The sequence below is a fragment of the Xenopus laevis genome, chromosome 4S (assembly GCF_017654675.1).
Source record: "Xenopus laevis strain J_2021 chromosome 4S, Xenopus_laevis_v10.1, whole genome shotgun sequence".
In the NCBI taxonomy this organism is placed as follows: Eukaryota; Metazoa; Chordata; class Amphibia; order Anura; family Pipidae; genus Xenopus; species Xenopus laevis.
Genome location: NC_054378.1, coordinates 128,328,276 through 128,349,593, shown reverse-complemented (window position 1 = coordinate 128,349,593; position 21,318 = coordinate 128,328,276). Strand labels below are relative to the sequence as shown.

The 21,318-nt window shown below is 43.2% G+C and overlaps 1 protein-coding gene across 3 annotated transcripts in view; it reads left to right on the top strand.

Annotated features, from left to right (window-relative positions):
- The window catches only part of abhd6.S (abhydrolase domain containing 6 S homeolog), a 26,651-nt gene extending 5,333 nt beyond the window's left edge, over positions 1-21,318 (top strand). For 2 of the 3 annotated variants that reach the window (XM_041591321.1, NM_001092840.1), the window contains exons 4-9: positions 659-772; positions 7,431-7,563; positions 9,001-9,158; positions 12,151-12,205; positions 13,640-13,740; positions 15,044-16,094. In XM_041591321.1, coding sequence (XP_041447255.1) covers positions 659-772; positions 7,431-7,563; positions 9,001-9,158; positions 12,151-12,205; positions 13,640-13,740; positions 15,044-15,220 — 738 coding nt within the window. In that variant the 3' untranslated portion in view covers positions 15,221-16,094. Of the gene's footprint in view, positions 1-658; positions 773-7,430; positions 7,564-9,000; positions 9,159-12,150; positions 12,206-13,639; positions 13,741-15,043; positions 16,095-20,369 lie in introns of those variants that run through there. The other variant, XM_041591322.1, reaches the window with a different exon arrangement.

Sequence of the window (21,318 nt, the reverse complement as noted above, 5' to 3'; positions counted from 1 at the left end):
TTTAATCACTTGCTCCTCATTTTTCCATCCGTTAGCGACTGCTGATTTACCATTGGAACGAGCTGCAGCTCAATGGGAAGGGGATTCTGGGACAGTTTGGGCCCCAGACAGCAGTGCAGTGAATGTAAAGAAAGGGCAACTGATTCGGTGCCTGATCTGGAGTTTATATTTAGAATCCCTGCCATAAAGCAAGACTGGGCAGCCGTTACCAGTGCACTAAATGTAAAGAAAGGGTAACTGATCCTTTTACTGTTGTGATCTGGAGTTTATATCTAGAACCCCTGCCTTAAAGCGAGACTGGGCTGTTATTTCCATCCGTCAGCGATTTCTCATTGAAACAAACTGCGAAGGGGATTCTTAGATAGTTTGGGCCCCAGACAGCAGTGCAGTAAATGTAAAGAAAGGGTAACTGATCCTTTGTCTGTTGTGATCTGGAGTTTATATCTAGAATCCCTGACGTAAAGCGAGACTGGGCTGCTGTTTTAATGCTAGTGAGGAAGCCCAATGAGTTCCCAAAAGTACATGGCTGATAAGGGATCAATACAACATGCCCAATTTGTTAAAGGTGTCCTGGGCCCAGCAGAGATAAAATATACAATTTATATTTAGTTCCCAAATAATTTCTCACTAGAGATCCTGAGACTTCTCTTTCTTACAGTTCCTTCCCAAGAACCTTCACCTGGTGTGTGTGGATATGCCAGGCCACGAGGGCACCACCCGTTCTGCATTAGACGACTACTCCATCTGTGGGCAAGTGAAGAGGATACACCAGGTACCTGTGTGTGTGGGTGCCGGGTCACAGGTCATTAGGGTGCCGGGTCATTAAGGTGCTGGGTCATTAGAGTGCCGGGTCATTAGAGTGCTGGGTCATTAGAGTCCCGGGTCACAGGTCATTAGGGTGCCGGGTCATTAGGGTGCCGGGTCATTAGGGTGCCGGGTCATTATGGTGCCGGGTCATTAGGGTGCCGGGTCATTAGGGTGCCGGGTCATTAGGGTGCCGGGTCATTAGGGTGCCGGGTCATTAGGGTGCCGGGTCATTAGGGTGCCGGGTCATTAGGGTGCCGGGACATTAGGGTGCCGGGTCATTAGAGTGCCGGGTCATTAGGGTGCCGGGTCATTAGGGTGCCGGGTCATTAGGGTGCCGGGTCATTAGGGTGCCGGGTCATTAGGGTGCCGGGTCATTAGGGTGCCGGGTCATTAGGGTGCTGGGTCATTAGAGTGCCGGGTCACAGGTCATTAGGGTGCTGGGTCATTAGAGTGCCGGGTCATTAGGGTGCTGGGTCATTACGGTGCTGGTCATTACGGTGCTGGGTCATTACGGTGCTGGGTCATTACGGTGCTGGGTCATTAGGGTGCCGGGTCATTAGAGTGCTGGGTCATTAGAGTGCTGGGTCATTAGAGTCCCGGGTCACAGGTCATTAGGGTGCCGGGTCATTATGGTGCCGGGTCATTATGGTGCCGGGTCATTAGAGTGCCGGGTCATTAGGGTGCCGGGTCATTAGGGTGCCGGGTCATTAGGGTGCCGGGTCATTAGGGTGCCGGGTCATTAGGGTGGCGGGTCATTAGGGTGGCGGGTCATTAGGGTGGCGGGTCATTAGGGTGCCGGGTCATTAGGGTGCCGGGTCATTAGGGTGCCGGGTCATTAGAGTGCCGGGTCATTAGAGTGCCGGGTCACAGGTCATTAGGGTGCTGGGTCATTAGAGTGCCGGGTCATTAGGGTGCCGGGTCATTAGGGTGCTGGGTCATTACGGTGCTGGGTCATTAGGGTGCCGGGTCATTAGGGTGCCGGGTCATTAGAGTGCCGGGTCACAGGTCATTGGGGTGCCGGGTCATTAGGGTGCTGGGTCATTACAGTGCTGGGTCATTACGGTGCTGGGTCATTACGGTGCTGGGTCATTACGGTGCTGGGTCATTAGGGTGCTGGGTCATTAGGGTGCCGGGTCATTAGGGTGCCGGGTCACGGGTCATTAGAGTGCATGCTGTCTGTTACCAATACTGCAGCATGTTGGTATTTTTCCCTTAGAATAACTTGGCCACTAGGGGCACTATTGCACAGGAGAATATAAATTAAGGATGGGTTTCAGCTTCTGTCCCTGCAAGACTAGGATTCACCAGTGCTGAGCTATTCAGTTTGGGTTCTGATCCATTAGAACATTAGGGTTGTTCACCTTTAAATTAACTGTTAGTATGATGTAGAGAGGAATATTCTGTGACAATTTGCAATTGGTTTTCATTTTTTATTATTTGTGGCTTTTGACTTATTTAACTTTTTATTCAGCAGCTCTCCAGTTTGCAATTTCAATCTGGTTGCTAGTGTGGAAATTCCCCTAGCAACTATGCATTGATTTGAATAAGAGACTGGAATATGAATAGGAGAGGCCGGAATAGAAAGACGAATAATAAAAAGTAGCAATAACAATACATTTGTAGCCTTACAGAGCATTTGTTTTTAGATGGGGTCACTGACCCCCATTTGAAAGCTGAGAAGAATCCAAAGAAAAAGGCAAATAACTAAAAAACTATTAAAAACTATGAAAAAAAAGACCAATTTAAAAGTTGCTTAGATTTGGTCATTCTATAACATACTACAAGTTCATTTAAAGGCAAACCACCCCTTTAAACCACTTTCTCTATAGAAGCAGCATCAGGCAGGTACTTAGTACCACTATTCTCCCGGCTAGGGGTGTGTCTCGCCCCAGACTTGCCGTATCTCGGCCATGGAACGAAGCAGTTTAATTCCCATTAATCTGATGAGCATCTGAGTTGCAATAATCCAAAAGCCGAAATTCCGCGGCTCGGACTTGTGTTTAACACCCAGTGTAATGAAATGAGATTCCCATCACAATCCACATTCACACTCATCCTCCTCCTCTGTGTAAAGAATTAATGGGGACCCAGAAGAGATTGAATTAGTGGCAGTCGCAGTGATGGGACCTGTTCTGCGGAGATTAAACTCTTCCCCCGGCTCCCGCTGCAGAAAATTGTTAAATCACATCTGCTTTATCTTTGGGCTTTATGGGAAGAGAATCAAAAAGCTTTTACCAAGTCGTAATCATTGAGGCTTAATGGGCAACTCAGCCTGACATTATCAGCAGAGCTTACAATCTACATGGAATTTAACCGCTATTTATATTCTGTTACATTAATCTTAATGTATCATAGTGCAGCCAATTGTGTCTCTGTATATTTGTATTTATACATATGGGAGGAGGAGGTGCCATATTGATTCCCTCTTAGACAGTACAGTATGAGGGTATAGCTTATTGTGTGCCCAGAACATTCCTTCTCTGTATATTTGTATTTATACATATGGGAGGAGGAGGTGCCATATTGATTCCCTTAGACAGTACAGTATGAGGGTATAGCTTATTGTGTGCCCAGAACATTCCTTCTCTGTATATTTGTATTTATACATATGGGAGGAGGAGGTGCCATATTGATTCCCTTAGACAGTACAGTATGAGGGTATAGCTTATTGTGTGCCCAGAACATTCCTTCTCTGTATATTTGTATTTATACATATGGGAGGAGGAGGTGCCATATTGATTCCCTTAGACAGTACAGTATGAGGGTATAGCTTATTGTGTGCCCAGAACATTCCTTCTCTGTATATTTGTATTTATACATATGGGAGGAGAGAGGTGCCATATTGATTGCCTTAGACAGTACAGTATGAGGGTATAGCTTATTGTGTGCCCAGAACATTCCTTCTCTGTATATTTGTATTTATACATATGGGAGGAGGAGGTGCCATAATGATTCCCTTAGACAGTACAGTATGAGGGTATAGCTTATTGTGTGCCCAGAACATTCCTTCTCTGTATATTTGTATTTATACATATGGGAGGAGGGAGGTGCCATATTGATTCCCTTAGACAGTACAGTATGAGGGTATAGCTTATTGTGTGCCCAGAACATTCCTCCTCTGTATATTTGTATTTATACATATGGGAGGAGGAGGTGCCATATTGATTCCCTTAGACAGTACAGTACGAGGGTATAACTTATTGTGTGCCCAGAACATTCCTTCTCTGTATATTTGTATTTATACATATGGGAGGAGGTGCCATATTGATTCCCTTAGACAGTACAGTATGAGGGTATAGCTTATTGTGTGCCCAGAACATTCCTTCTCTGTATATTTGTATTTATACATATGGGAGGAGGGAGGTGCCATATTGATTTCCTTAGACAGTACAGTATGAGGGTATAGCTTATTGTGTGCCCAGAACATTCCTTCTCTGTATATTTGTATTTATACATATGGGAGGAGGTGCCATATTGATTCCCTTAGACAGTACAGTATGAGGGTATAGCTTATTGTGTGCCCAGAACATTCCTTCTCTGTATATTTGTATTTATACATATGGGAGGAGGTGCCATATTGATTCCCTTAGACAGTACAGTATGAGGGTATAGCTTATTGTGTGCCCAGAACATTCCTTCTCTGTATATTTGTATTTATACATATGGGAGGAGGAGGTGCCATATTGATTCCCTTAGACAGTACAGTATGAGGGTATAGCTTATTGTGTGCCCAGAACATTCCTTCTCTGTATATTTGTATTTATACATATGGGAGGAGGAGGTGCCATATTGATTCCCTTAGACAGTACAGTATGAGGGTATAGATTATTGTGTGCCCAGAACATTCCTTCTCTGTATATTTGTATTTATACATATGGGAGGAGGAGGTGCCATAATGATTCCCTTAGACAGTACAGTATGAGGGTATAGCTTATTGTGTGCCCAGAACATTCCTTCTCTGTATATTTGTATTTATACATATGGGAGGAGGAGGTGCCATATTGATTCCCTTAGACAGTACAGTATGAGGGTATAGCTTATTGTGTGCCCAGAACATTCCTTCTCTATATATTTGTATTTATACATATGGGAGGAGGAGGTGCCATATTGATTCCCTTAGACAGTACAGTATGAGGGTATATCTTATTGTGTGCCCAGAACATTCCTTCTCTGTATATTTGTATTTATACATATGGGAGGAGGAGTTGCCATATTGATTCCCTTAGACAGTACAGTATGAGGGTATAGATTATTGTGTGCCCAGAACATTCCTTCTCTGTATATTTGTATTTATACATATGGGAGGAGGAGGTGCCATATTGATTCCCTTAGACAGTACAGTATGAGGGTATAGCTTATTGTGTGCCCAGAACATTCCTTCTCTGTATATTTGTATTTATACATATGGGAGGAGGAGGTGCCATATTGATTCCCTTAGACAGTACAGTATGAAGGTATAGCTTATTGTGTGCCCAGAACATTCCTTCTCTGTATATTTGTATTTATACATATGGGAGGAGGAGGTGCCATATTGATTCCCTTAGACAGTACAGTATGAAGGTATAGCTTATTGTGTGCCCAGAACATTCCTTCTCTGTATATTTGTATTTATACATATGGGAGGAGGAGGTGCCATAATGATTCCCTTAGACAGTACAGTATGAGGGTATAGCTTATTGTGTGCCCAGAACATTCCTTCTCTGTATATTTGTATTTATACATATGGGAGGAGGAGGTGCCATATTGATTCCCTTAGACAGTACTACAGTATGAGGGCATAGCTTATTGTGTTTCCAGAACATTCCTTCTCTGTATATTTGTATTTATACATATGGGAGGAGGAGGTGCCATATTGATTCCCTTAGACAGTACAGTATGAGGGTATAGCTTATTGTGTGCCCAGAACATTCCTCCTCTGTATATTTGTATTTATACATATGGGAGGAGGAGGTGCCATATTGATTCCCTTAGACAGTACAGTATGAGGGTATAGCTTATTGTGTGCCCAGAACATTCCTTCTCTGTATATTTGTATTTATACATATGGGAGGAGGTGCCATATTGATTCCCTTAGACAGTACAGTATGAGGGTATAGCTTATTGTGTGCCCAGAACATTCCTTCTCTGTATATTTGTATTTATACATATGGGAGGAGGAGGTGCCATATTGATTCCCTTAGACAGTACAGTATGAGGGTATAGCTTATTGTGTGCCCAGAACATTCCTTCTCTGTATATTTGTATTTATACATATGGGAGGAGGAGGTGCCATATTGATTCCCTTAGACAGTACAGTATGAGGGTATAGCTTATTGTGTGCCCAGAACATTCCTTCTCTGTATATTTGTATTTATACATATGGGAGGAGGAGGTGCCATATTGATTCCCTTAGACAGTACAGTATGAGGGTATAGCTTATTGTGTGCCCAGAACATTCCTTCTCTGTATATTTGTATTTATACATATGGGAGGAGGAGGTGCCATAATGATTCCCTTAGACAGTACAGTATGAGGGTATAGCTTATTGTGTGCCCAGAACATTCCTTCTCTGTATATTTGTATTTATACATATGGGAGGAGGAGGTGCCATATTGATTCCCTTAGACAGTACAGTATGAGGGTATAGCTTATTGTGTGCCCAGAACATTCCTTCTCTATATATTTGTATTTATACATATGGGAGGAGGAGGTGCCATATTGATTCCCTTAGACAGTACAGTATGAGGGTATATCTTATTGTGTGCCCAGAACATTCCTTCTCTGTATATTTGTATTTATACATATGGGAGGAGGAGTTGCCATATTGATTCCCTTAGACAGTACAGTATGAGGGTATAGATTATTGTGTGCCCAGAACATTCCTTCTCTGTATATTTGTATTTATACATATGGGAGGAGGGAGGTGCCATATTGATTCCCTTAGACAGTACAGTATGAAGGTATAGCTTATTGTGTACCCAGAACATTCCTTCTCTGTATATTTGTATTTATACATATGGGAGGAGGAGGTGCCATAATGATTCCCTTAGACAGTACAGTATGAGGGTATAGCTTATTGTGTGCCCAGAACATTCCTTCTCTGTATATTTGTATTTATACATATGGGAGGAGGAGGTGCCATATTGATTCCCTTAGACAGTACAGTATGAGGGTATAGCTTATTGTGTGTCTGGTAAATTTTCAATATTTCAGATTTTTAAAGGGGTGGTTCATCTTTGGGTTAACTTTTAATATGTTATAGAATGTCCAATTTTAAGCAACTTTTCAATTGGTCCCCATTATTTATTTTTTGTAGTTTTTTTAAAATATTTGCCCCTTTTCTTCTTTTTCAGCTTTCAAATAGGGGTCACTGACCCATCTAAAAAACAAATGCTCTGTAAGGCTACACATGTATTGTTATTGTTACTTTTTATTGCTCCTCTGTCTATTCAGGCCTCTCCTATTCACATTCCAGTCTCTTATTCACATCAGTACATAATTGCAAAGTCTCAATTGCGGTTTGTTATGTTGCTCATTGTCCCGTGTGCTGTCACTGCCCCCTAGTGGACTGCCACATACATGTATCTAAGTATCATTTTATGTTCATCCAGTTGTGTAAATAATTGATATGATTTGTCCTACAGTTTGTGGAAAGCATCGGACTGAACAAGAGGACTTTCCATTTGGTCGGCACCTCGATGGGGGGGAATGTGGCAGGTGTTTATGCCGCCCAGCACCCAACTGATATCAGCAGCCTCACCCTCATCTGTCCTGCAGGTAAATCCTTCCTCCAGACAAGCTGCTCTTCTCTGTAAAGGAACAGTCTAATGGGAATCCTGGGAATGGGCATGAAGAAGACTGGGAGCTTAATGTATATAAAGTGTCACATATAGACGCGGCTTGTTACTGCATAATGACATGCGATTGTCTGATATAAGCCAAGGATGTAATATATGGCCCAAAATACAGGGACCTCTGACACCCAACAGCCCTTTGGCAACCCAAGGGGGGATTAAATGAAAGTTGCCCCTCTCTTTGCTGCTATAACTGCCCCGGTGCTTCTGGGAAGGTCCCACTAGATGTTGGAACATTGTTGCTGGGAGTTGTTTCCATTCAGCCACAAGAGTGAGGTTGGGCACTGATGTTGGGGATCAGGCTCACAGTCGGGGTTCCAGTTCATCCCACAGGGGTTCAGTTGGGTTTCCCCCCCCCTTTGCTGCTATAACTGCTCCGGTGCTTCTGGGCAGGTTCCCACTAGATGTTGGAACATTGTTGCTGGGAGTTGTTTCCATTCAGCCACAACAGTGAGGTTGGGCACTGATGTTGGGGGTCAGGCTCATATTTGGGGTTCCAATTCATCCCACAGGAGTTCAGTTGGGTTGCCCCCTCCTCTTGCTGCTATAACTACCCTGGTGCTTCTGGGAAGGTTCCCACTAGATGTTGGAACATTGTTGCTGGGAGTTGCTTCAATTCAGCCACAAGAGTGAGGTTGGGCCCTGATGTTGGGGATCAGACTCACATTCGGGGTTCCAGTTCATCCCACAGGGGTTGAGTCCTGCAGTTAAATGCAACTATTTCCCCGGACCTGGTTGATCCACCTCCGGAGTGATGTCACTTCAGGTTTTCGTGGGTCCCGGGTCAGGCCTAAAAGTAAGACACTGCGGGTTGGTTTCGGGAGCAGGAAGAGGGGGGATTTATAGAGGGTCCGGGTTCAGCTCTTGCCGAGCGGGTCCGGGTTGGGCTTAGGTCTTCCCAACTGGACCCACCCAGGACTCTACCACAGGGGTTCAGTTGGGTTGAGGGGTCTGTGCCGTCAGGTTCTTCCCATCTCAACAAATCCATTCTGTAGGGTCCTGCTCTGTGTATGGGGGACATTATTGTGCTATAATAGGGAAGAGCCCCCCAAACCACAAAGTAGGAAACACAGGAATGTCATTGTGCCCTTTAGTTTAAATGCTTCACTGGAATCAGGGGGCCCAGTGCCGGTGCCTTTACCCCCCTCCAGATGACCCTTGGTATTTTACATGGGGGTGTTAGGTCTGTTTGTCTCTGATCCCCCATAAACCCCCCAGGCTCCCCATGGATAGTTCTTGAGCTGACATTGGAGTAAGATGCTGGGAGTTGTTGGCCAGACCTTGTGCAGAGGAGAACATGACACCTGGAATAAGAGTTTAACTCGTTGCACATGTCTCTCTCCTGGGCCACGACAATTAGGTTTGATGTATCCAACCGAGAGTAAGTTCCTAAAACACCTGAAGGGCCTGGAAAAATCTGGCGACGACCAGAGGATCCTGCTCATCCCGTCCACAGCCGGAGAAATGGAGGACATGCTGAGACTCTGCTCTTTTGTTCGCTTCAAGATCCCCCAGCAGGTAACTTAGCGCTGCTTAGTTCTCTCTCCCCTGTTCTCCGCCTGGAAAAGACGTAAGGAAATATCGGTATCATTTATGTCTCTATAGAAAATCGTCATCTCATGGGCCAACGATCCGTTTACATTGTTTAGGTTTAGTAATAGGGTTTAGTGGGTACAGAAATGTCATTTACTTTCTATTGTCCAACAATGAGAAGCAAATTATGGGTATGGGATCCGTTATATGGAAACCCATTATCCAGAAACCTCTGAATTACAGAAAGGCCATCTCCTATAGACTCCATTTTATCCAAAATATCCAAATTTTTTAAACCAATTTTCTTTTTCTGTGTAATAATAAAACAGTCGCTTGTACTTGATCCCAACTAAGATATAATTAATCCTTATTGGAGGCAAAACCAGCCTATTGGGTTTATTTAATGTTTACATGTTTTTTTAGTGGACTTAAGGCATGAAGATCCAAATTAAGCAAAGATCCATTATCCAGAAAACCCCAGTTCCCAAGGATTTTTAATAACTTGTCCCATACCTGTACAGCCAGCCCCAACTAATTCCTAATAGGGATGCACTCAATCCAGGATTCGGTTCAAGATTCTGCCTTTTTCAGCAGGATTCGGATTCGGCCAAATCCTTCTGCCCGGAATCCGAATTCTAATTTGCATATGCAAATTAGGGGTGGGGAGGGAAATCACGTGACTTTTTGACACAAAACAAGGAGGTAAAAAATGTTTTCCCCTTCCCATCCCTAATTTGCATATACAAAATAGGATTTGGTTCGGTATTCGGCCAAATCTGTTTCGCAAAGGAAGCTGGCAGTGTAAGGGTGCGGAGAACAGCAGAAGAGTTAAACCTGAATTCGCCGAGTGGGATTCCGGGGTCGGCCCAATCCTGCGGGTCCCAATTGGGTATTGAGGGGGACAGTCCAGTGGTTCCTGTTATACAATAAAATGGGGTGCAGATTATTCATCGTTTGGCTCTTTGATAGGGATGCACCGGATCCACTTTTTTGGATTCGGCTGAACCCACGTATCCTTCACGAAGGATTTAGCCGAATAACAAAACCGGATTCTAATTTGCATATGCAAATTAGGGGTGGGAAGGGGATTACATTTTTTACTTCCTTGTTTTCTGACAAAAATTCATGCAATTTCCCTCCCCGCCCCTAATTTGCATATGCAAATTAGGATTCGGTTCGGCCGGGCAGAAGGATTTGGCTGAATCCTGGATTCGGTGCATCCCTACTTTTTCATATTAATTGTTGCACTTCTGGGTTTTGCAATCCTGGGTAATGGCGGAGCTATTCTGCCTTCAAATTTTATTTTATTTGCCCCTTACATTTTTGTTTCTAGGAAATATAATGAAAGTATCATGATTCCCCTCCTCTATGAAACTGTTCCTGTAGCTCCTGCATCAGCTCCCTTAGCCCTCCTGTTGTGCTACAATCCCCTTTTATGGAGCCAGCAGGGGGCGCTGCCCAATGACCAAAGAGATGTGAACTGACTGATCATTTTGGGACATGGTTTGATGTCATTTGTTGAGTTTCAGGTTCGGATTGTACAGAATATCTGCAGCACAAACACAACCCAAACTGCTCATTCTTAAGACTGACTTGAAGTAGAAAATGTCACTATTTAAAGGTCCTATTTCTCAACTTTTTATGATCCGGTTACTTTTACTTGTGTCACATTAGAGGTTCGGATTTTATATATTTAAGTAAATTAAACGTTCGGTGGGTTTGTTTTCTCTGCTTTGACTCGGCTTCCTTATCTCTCCCACTGATACACTGACGTCTGTCACTATTACTGTATTTTGCCTCTAGCTCCCAGAATTTGACAGATTTCTATATAGAATTTGAATTTTCTAATAATTTGGTCTTTATTTTGTACAGTGATGAATCATATCATAATATTCAGGGGTACGTTTAGCAGGGGGATCTTTGGCATAAATGTGACTGAATGTGGCGCCAGTGCATTTTGAGGTCAGTGTTTCAGTAAGTGACTGAGCCATGTCATAAAGGGCAAAATGCAATGTTATAAGTGCAAATAAACCCTTCTGTAAGGTTTGTATTATCCTGCAAAATGAAAGCAAAGACACCTAAAAGGGCATGTAAAGGCAAAAAAATAAAATCCCATTTTTACTTTCTTTAATGAAAAAGAAACCTATCTCCAATATACTTTAATAAAAAAAATGTGTACCGTTTTTATAAGAAACCTGACTGTATGCAGTGAAATTCTCCCTTCATTTAATGCTGTGGATAGGAATTGTCAGACGGTCCCTAACTGCTCTGCAGGGAAACAATCATACTTATGAACAGCAGGGGGAGCCCCCACCTTACTTCCCAGCCATGCAGAACTCAAGCAGCTTTGTTTGTTTCCCTGTAGAGCAGTCGGAGACTGTGTAGAGATTTGTATTGGATTTTATTTTTGCCTTTACATCCCCTTTACTGTCTCCAACTCCAGCTGCAGGGACAAAGATCATGGAGCCAGATTTAAACAGATAAACTGGGATTCTATTTGGAGGATTATTTTGCTGCAGCCACTGGTTCTGCAGAGTTGGAGAAAGTTTGTATTAAACAATACAAAATCTATATAATCCCCATTAGATTACATGACAACACAGGACCCAGTGCAGTCTGTATATTCTGATTATTAATCAGTCTTGTTATTTGACTTGTGCTGTTTTGATCAATTATGACGATCCCTAAGCAGCCCAGACCACACTGAGCATGTGCACAGTCTTGGTCTTGCAAAGATGTTTAACAAAGTTACAAGATGGTGACCCCCTGTGGCCAACTTTGAAAGCATAAATCATTTGTTTGATTAGACTTGTGGTGCAGTAAGTTTATGTTTAGTATACAAAAGACAGCATTTCTAGCCTTATTCTATTTTACACTTTACTTACCCTTTAAATGTATATTATCAGGGTTTATGCAGGTGTGTTGCCCTTTAAAAGCCAAGTGCTGACTGTCAATATTTATTGCTCCTTCCTTCCAGGTCCTGCAGGGGCTCGTTGACGTGCGCATTCCCCATAATGAATTTTACAGACAATGTAAGTTAAGATGAACCACAAGACCATGTATATGTGCTACTACAAATCCCAGAATGCCCTGCCAGTCCATCCTGCCATCTCATTGATGTAACCCTTACTTTCACATTCCATATCCAAAACCAGTCACATAATTAGCCGAGTCCAGGCCCCCTGCAAACCGTGCATCGCCTTCTAGCCTGGGCCACCCATGATTTGTGGGTCACCTGCGACCCCCTCTTACTTTGCAGGCCCCCTTAGAGAGGCTAATTACTCAACTAGAAGTGTTTGGCTGCACTTTCCTCACTCTCTCAGCAAAATCCGTCTCCGGTGCTTCCAGCCAGCAGTGCTGTAAATGTAAATGAGACTTTCAGCTAATGGGCGACTGTTCCTATGAGACGGTTGTTATGAGATTGAGTTTATGTCTAGAATCCCTGCCATAAAGCAAGACAAGGATGCTGGGCTTTTGCATGGACCCCAGAGCCCCTGCACTTCCCCAGACAATTAGAAACCAGTAACAGTTTATTTGTGAGCAGCAAAACTGAACTCACTGGTCCCATATTGGACATTGATTTAAACCAGAACTGGAGACAATTCTTCCCATGAATCCCATTCACCAAAGAGCCGATCTCCCCGGCTGGATGTGACCTGCTTTTTGTCTGCAGAGACGGATAATTAAGTGCAATTTGATTACACAGAGTGATGTATAATGGATAAGAGCTTTAGGCAGAGATTAGCCATAAAGCACAGAAGAATCGCTGCGAGGCATTTATGATGCAATGTTGATTAGTTGTCATTATCCCTGGCAGTGACATCATAAACCCATTGGCATTGACTACGTGTCATTATCCCAGGCAGTGACATCATAAACCCATTGGCATTGACTAAGTGTCATTATCCCTGGCAGTGACATCATAAACCCATTGGCATTGACTACGTGTCATTATCCCTGGCAGTGACATCATAAACCCATTGGCAGGACCTTAAACCCAATGGGGGCAATATAGTAACAGATTGTGCTCCCTGGTTGAAGTCAGGCTTTTGTCAGATGAAGGAAGTGCTTATGAAAAGGGAATTGTAGTCTGTCCTCCGTCTAGATCAAGGCTCCCAATGTTTTTTACCCATGAGCCACAATCAATTATAAAAGGAGTTGGGGAGCAACACAAGCATTAAACAAAGTCCTTGAGGTGCCAAATAAGGGCTGTGATTGGCTATTGGTAACCGCTATGTGGACTGGCTCTGTTTGGCAGTATATCTGGTTTTATACAACTAAAACTTGCCTCCAAGCCTGGAATTGAAAAATAATCGCCTGCTCTGAGGCCACTGGGAGCAACAGCCAAGGGGTTTGGGAGGAACATGTTATTCACGAGTCATTAGTTGGGATTCACTGGTCTAAATGTACTGGGGACACGACTATGAGAGGTTCCTTTTAATTCCCATTATTTTTTCTTTCTCTAGTGTTTATGGCTCTTGTCAATGAGAAGTCGAGACACAGTTTGCAGGAAAACATGAACAAAATTGTGGCTCCCACTCAGATAATCTGGGGCAAACAAGACCAGGTAAGAGTCTCCATCAGACTTGTGCAGGGCTGGGGGGATTTTCAGGGGCAACATCAGGTGGGACTAAAATCATTGGATTATTAGCACTTTGTTTAAAGCAGAGTTGGGATACAGCGCCACCATCTGGAGGAACAAGGGAGGACTAATATTAGGGTGCTGGTGGGTGTGGCTTTGGGCAGATAGGTGAGGTATGAATGCTCTGGCCAGTCCTTAGCTGAATACAGAGCAGCCTGAGTTCAGTAACACTTTATTTACATGGGGCAGGCTGTGGGTGCTATGCGTGTGTCCCTATCCCACACCCAAACTTGTATATCATTAGAGAGTGTAACACCTGGTGCAGGTTGCAAAAAGAACTCCTTAGTACATGCGGTTTGGCCAGGGCTGCATTGTGCACCCCAGTGTTGTGTTCTACCGATGTCATGTTGTGTCACACATAAATGAGGCCTGAGGTCCCACATTATTATTAACATGTATTTTAAGAGTGCCAACATATTGTGCATAATATAACATACAGAGTAACATATATAACAACCAGGTGAGGAAGGCCCTGTGGAAAAGAGCTTACAATCTAAAGGGAAGGGATTGAGACACAAGGTGTGGGAGTGGCAAGATCAGAAATAAGCAGGTAAGAGATGTAACATAAGGTAATACATTTGGTAGCTAAACAGAGGGAGGGGAGGCTTCTCTAAAGAGTTTAAAGAGATGTAAAGCAGAAAGGTTGGGAAAAAGTTGGAGGAATGGAGAGAGGCTGAAATTTCTATCCCTTTGTGACTTGTTGGAGGAAGTGACGAAAAAATGTTTATGAAGCATGAGAGTGCAAAGAGGAGAGTGCAAAGAGCAAAGTGCAGAGAAGAGCGTGCAGAGAAGAGATTGCAAAGAGCAGAGAGGAGAGTGCAGAGAGGAAAGTGCAAAGAGGAGAAATACAGAGTAAACATTTTGAAGTGGGAAGTAACAAACAAATCAGTGTTTCCTTGATATCCCAGCTGGTTCAATGTTGATTGAATGGAATCCAGTTCCTAGAGCCTTGTCCAACTGCCATTTTTACTGCCATTTATAAGCAGTAAAATGTTATCACTAATGTCATCCCCTATGCTGGGCCTGAATTTATATGCAGCTGGTTGAGTAAACCAGAGCCTAATGAACTAATGAATCAATTATCCAGTGATCAAAGAGTGTTACAAACACCAGAACCAGAAGTTTTGGGGCTATAAAAATATCTCTTGCTCAATGAGGAATGGGACACAGATGTGAGATATTTATCAAAATCATCTGAAAGAATGGCAGTACCTTTCTTTTGTTGTAGGTTCTGGATGTATCTGGGGCTGAGGTTTTGGCCGGTTCTATCCGCGGGTGCCAAGTAGAGATTCTGGAGAACTGCGGCCACTCAGTAGTGATGGAAAGGCCCAGGAAAAGCGCCAAACTCATGACGGACTTCTTGTCTTCACTTCAGAGCACAGAGAACAACAAGAAACACGAATAGTATTTTGGGTCCTTCTCTCCCGTCGCGTTGAGTCTCTCAGGGATCCGGCAGAACCACTAGGAATAGAATGTAGTTCCTGGGCCGAGACCCAACAATGACTTTGTTCTGTGCCGCAGATAAGGGCGACCAATGGCACAAGCCTCTGGGACTGGGGATGAAGATACGGACGTCGGCCCAATAATTCTGTATCTCGTTATTTCTCAGTAGGACCCTGTGTCTGGTCCAAACCATGAAAACCCGAATTATGGCCCATAAGACCCATTATAGTCTGCCATGTCTTTAGGCTCTCAGCCTGCTGCATGTAGTTCAACAAGAACTGGCATTTTGGTCCTTTTAGAAATTCTTATTTTTCATTTGGGCTTAGATACCGCGCTACAGGGAATGTTGGCGCTATATCAATGATAGTAAGATGATAACTGGCAGTTACAGGTGAAATAGAGTGAAAAGGTTGAACTTGATGGACGTGTGACTACAATACTGTGTGTAACTTCAGGGAAATGGCCCCCAGCAGCCAATAATAATGTAACCAGTTAAATCAGAGAGCACAGATAGTGGCACACATAGTGTTAATAATTGGGCTGATTGTATGAAACTGACATTTGGGAAGGTCACAAGTCCCCCCCCCTCCCCTGTGTCCCATGGACTGACCCAATCACTGGAGGGTTTGATGGGTTAATGTGAGGAATGTTCTGGCGCCACTAATTAACCCTAACGAGTAACACTAATGAAAGTACTGTAACTGTATTTTGTATAGAGATCACAAAATGCACAAAAATACTGTGACAATGATCTGGGTGAGACTTGACATTCTGGCTCCATGATGCACAGCCGCATGCAGAGCATTTCTACTTCTGATAATAAATTATAAGAACAACTTCGGCTCTTTCTATTGGTCTCCCGGGCGCGTGGGGTGGAGCTCCTCCTGCCCCGGGTTATTTGCAGGATGGGTCTGGGGCAGATTTGCATTTAGGCAATCAGACTAATTAAAGGAGCTCATTCGGCAGAAGGCAAGTGAATGTAATGCAAGACATTTGTTTAATTGTATTGTATTAAACAATACAAAAACTATAAAATCCACATTAGATTACATGACAACACAGGAGCCAGTGCAGTCTGTATATTCTGATTATTAATCAGTCTTGTTGTATCGGCTTCTGGCAGATATTATTTGACTTGTGCTGTTTTGATCATTTATGACGATCCCTAAGCAGCCCAGACCTCACTGAGCATGTGCACAGTCTTGGTCTTGCAAAGATGTATAACAAAGTTACAAGATGGTGACCCCCTGTGGCCAACTTTGAAAGCATAAATCATTTGTTTGATTAGGCTTGTGGTGCAGTAAGTTCATGTTTATGTTTAGTATACAAAATACAGCATTTCTAGCCTTATTCTATTTTACTCTTTACTTTTTACATCTGCACTGAAATCAACCTGCCGTCCTTCTTTTTGCTTTTCGCTACATATTGTTGGTGGAGGCCCTGTGGACAGATCACCTGCATAATAATAATATAAGAGCAGCCATAGGAGTGTGAGTTTAGAGCGGTCTCTATCGTTGGTTTGAGGTGATTTCAGTGTACACTGTATATATATATATAATACACAAAAGCCATGAATATCTTGTAAATTATATCCTTATAAACGGTGAGTTCTGATGTCATCAGTTATAAACGGTGAGTTCTGATGTTATTTCAGTCACATGACGCACTGAAATTTGTGTATTATAATAAATAAAGTACCCCCAGTTGTAAAATATGAGGATATTAGAAGTTATCTCGGAGTTCCATGACCTGTATAAAAACACTCGGCCTTCGGCCTCGTGTTTTTATATGATCATGAAACTCCTCGGTAACTTATAATATCCTTATATTTTACAAGAGGGGGTACTTTATTCACTATATAAATATATTATAATACCTCAACAATTAAGATAAGGTCCTTTTGGTTTATTCCAGGCATTAGATTTGCAGTACCTGTTAAAATCCATCCTTTTTCTGTATTTGGTTTTTAAGAAATGAGAGAAGAAATTATTTTCCTGTAGAACGCCCACCCTCCCTTTATATTTTGTGCAATGCTCTGGGCCAGTTCTTTGCAGCCTCTCAGGCAGGTGGGAATAACCTGTCCATATCCAGAGTGTAAATGTGGCGATAATAGTTGTGCTACAAAGTGACCAATAGCATCTGTGCTGTTCACTACGATTGTACCTCCCCAAGGAAAATCCTCTTGGCTCCATGTTGCCACAGAATGTTTCTAATGTGTGGGGCAATTACTAATAATATGACTTTGGCCTTGTCAGGTAAGTCCCCCCACTGTGACTTTATCATTTCAAGGAATAGTTCAGTGTGAAAAGAAAAACTGGGTAAATAAATAGGCTGTGCAAAATAAAAAATGTTTTTAATACAGTTAGTGAGGCAAAAATGTAATGTATAAAGGCTGGAGTGAACAGATGTCTAATAAAACAGCCAGAATCCAACTTCATGCTTTTCAGCTCTATAACTCTGAGTTAGTCAGTGACTATAAGGGGGGCCACATGGTACATTTCTGTTCAGTGAGTTTGTAATTGATCCTCAGCATTCAGCCCAGATTCAAAAGCAACAGTTATGTCCCATGTGACCTCCCCTCAAGTCTCTGATTGGTTACTGCCTTGTAGCCAGGGTAACCAGTCAGTGTAAACCAAGAGAGCTGAAAAGCAGGAAGTAGTGTCTGACTGACATCAATACATATACATCCAACCACTCCAGCCTTTATACATTACATTTTTGCCTAACTAACTATATTAGAAACATTTTTTATTTTGCACAGTCTATCGATTTACCCAGTTTTTATTTTTACACTGAACAATTCCTTGAATCATGTGCTCAGCCTGGGGGGATCATGTGTAAAGTCTGCAGGTGACACTGCCCCTAGTGGTGACAATAAGAAAACACTGGCAGTTAAATTTGCTTTTATGGGAAGATGTTACAGTGTTCTGATCCGAGTTTCCAGAGTCTATTGCTTCCCCCTCAGGCGCCTCACAAATGTAAACTGAAGGGTGAGATTAGGGGGTACATTCCTATAGGCTAAAGAGGCAACTGGGATTGCTTGTACTTGATCCCAACTAAGATATAATTAATCCTTATTGGAAGCAGAACCAGCCTATTGGCTTTATTTAATGTTTATATGATTTTCTAGTAGACTTAAGGTATGAAGACCCACATTACACAAAGATCAGTTATCCAGAAAACCCAGGTCCCGAGCATTCTGGATAACAGGTCCCATACCTGTATTACAATTACTGCCGGCTTAGAGAACATTGTGTTACCCAAGGTGTATCTGTAATGGAAATGTGTTGTTTTTGAAGTACAACACCCCCAAATCCTGACATCCAGTCCCCATTATAAGTTCACTCCTTGCTATTTGTTTTATGGGGCCCTCATGCCTCAGTGTTGGATGTTTAAAGCAGAAAGGTGAGTTCCACCTGTGGCAGCTGCTTGATGAACTGGGTCAGTCCTAGGGAAATAGCAGTAGAGCTAATTAGGGCCTTATTGGGCCCCTCCGTTTGTAGTTACACCCCTGGTGATGGTCAAATCTGTCCCATTTTGCTTCGTGGAAAAATTTGAAAAAGGCATATTTTCAAATATATTCATTTATTTTCTAGACTTTTTTTTTTTTACTGCACAGGTATTGTAGTTCATTTCTGTGTATTTCCTTTATTTTTAGAAATCAAAAGTGTTATGTATTTCATGTGCAGCCCCAGAAAAATTTTCGAATGTGGCCCCGAGACGCCAAAAGGTTGGACACCCCTGCTGTAAATTATAATTCATAATGTACCCCCTAATTTATAGATATGTGATCACCTCGGAGTTATGCGGCCTCGTGCTTTTATATGGTCACATAACTCCTCTGTGACTTGTAATATCTTTATAAATTACAGTAGGGGGTACATTATCCACTATATAATATATTAGGGATGCACCGTATCCAGGATTCGGTTCGGGATTTGGCCTTTTTCAGCAGGATTTGGCCGAATCCTCCTGCCCAGCCGAACCAAATCCTAATTTGCATAAGCAAATTAAGGGCAGGGAGGGAAATCGCTTGACTTTGTTTTCGGTTCTCGGCCGAATCTTTCGCAACGGATTCGGAGTTTGGCTGAATCCAAAATAGTGGATTCGGTGCATCCCTATAATATATATATGTATATACATATGAAATATGCGTGTGTGTAAGTAAAAGACCAGTGTGGGCTGCTTTGGTTTTTTTGCCAGGGCTGCTTTTTACTCCCAGTCCGGCCCTGTCACTGGGGAGCAATGGGGCAGCATCAAAGGTGCAAGAGGAATAGAATCACAATCACATTTCAGCTTGAATTGTTATGGTCCAGTGTGAAAGACATAGATACACACATACATTATTTCCCTGGGCTGGACTTGCAGGTCTGTCATTCTAAGATTTTGGTTTTCAAAATGTGCTTTTTTTTTTTTTTTCAGCGAAGCATTTTTATGATTTTGTATTAGGGTTGATACCTTTTCAATTGGGGGCGGGGCGAATGACAGGGGCAGGCCAGTGGTGTTGGGGACAGGGTGGATAATGGGGTTCAGGGCTGATGATGTGGCAATTGATTGGCTAATTGCCGTGTCATTAACTTCAATGTCCTGTCTGGATTTCCTAATTTGGAAGTACGGACAGACATCCAAAAACAGGGCTGTTTGGGAGAAATCCGGATAGATGGCAACCCTACACTGTAGGTGCTCTCATCATTTTCCCATTCCTTTTCTGTTTTCAGCCATATTAGCAGTTTTCAGCACTTTTTTACTGCTAGGCAGGGGTCACCTCAACAGCCAGGCCCGAATTTGTGGCGAGACCCCAGGCCTAGGGCAACAAAACGATAGGGACGGCATGCCATCCAGTCTCTTCCCTAAGGAGCACTGGGGACTCAAAGCTCAAATGCTTGAGAACGCGCTTGCTTGCGCTTGTGCGGGGAGGATCCAGGCTGGGTCAGCGCTAGGACCATGAGACGCACAAGAAGCAGCCGGCACTGCGGCCTTGGGGCGCCACCTCGCAAAGTCCGGGCCTGTCCACAGCTCTTTGGGAAGGTCCAGAGTGTCAGCCCCTCGGCACTTTCTATGCACCGCCAGAATTCCTTTAACCCTTGCAGTGCTGACTCTCAGTTGCCCAGGAAAAGCGCCAAACTCATGACGGACTTCTTGTCTTCACTTCAGAGCACAGAGAACAACAAGAAACACGAATAATATTTCTGGTCCTTCTCTCCCGTCGCGTTGAGTCTCTCAGGGATCCGGCAGAACCACTAGGAATAGAATGTAGTTCCTGGGCCGAGACCCAACAATGACTTTGTTCTGTGCCGCAGATAAGGGTGACCAATGGCACAAGCCTCTGGGACTGGGGATGAAGATACGGACGTCGGCCCGATAATTCTGTATCTCGTTATTTCTCAGTAGGACCCTGTGTCTGGTCCAAACCATGAAAACCCGAATTATGGCCCATAAGACCCATTATAGTCTGCCATGTCTTTAGGCTCTCAGCCTGTTGCATGTAGTTCAACAAGAACTGGCATTTTGGTCCTTTTAGAAATTCTTATTTTTCATTTGGGCTTAGATACCGCGCTGCAGGGAATGTTGGCGCTATATCAATGATAGTAAGATGATAACTGGCAGTTAGACAGGTGAAATAGAGTGAAAAGGTTGAACTTGATGGACGTGTGTCTACAATACTGTGTGTAACTTCAGGGAAATGGCCCCCAGCAGCCAATAATAATGTAACCAGTTAAATCAGAGAGCACAGATAGTGGCACACATAGTGTTAATAATTGGGCTGATTGTATGAAACTGACATTTGGGAAGGTCACAAGTCCCCCCCCCTCCCCTGTGTCACATGGACTGACCCAATCACTGGAGGGTTTGATGGGTTAATGTGAGGAATGTTCTGGCGCCACTAATTAACCCTAACGAGTAACACTAATGAAAGTACTGTAACTGTATTTTGTATAGAGATCACAAAATGCACAAAAATACTGTGACAATGATCTGGGTGAGACTTGACATTCTGGCTCCATGATGCACAGCCGCATGCAGAGCATTTCTACTTCTGATAATAAATTATAATAACAA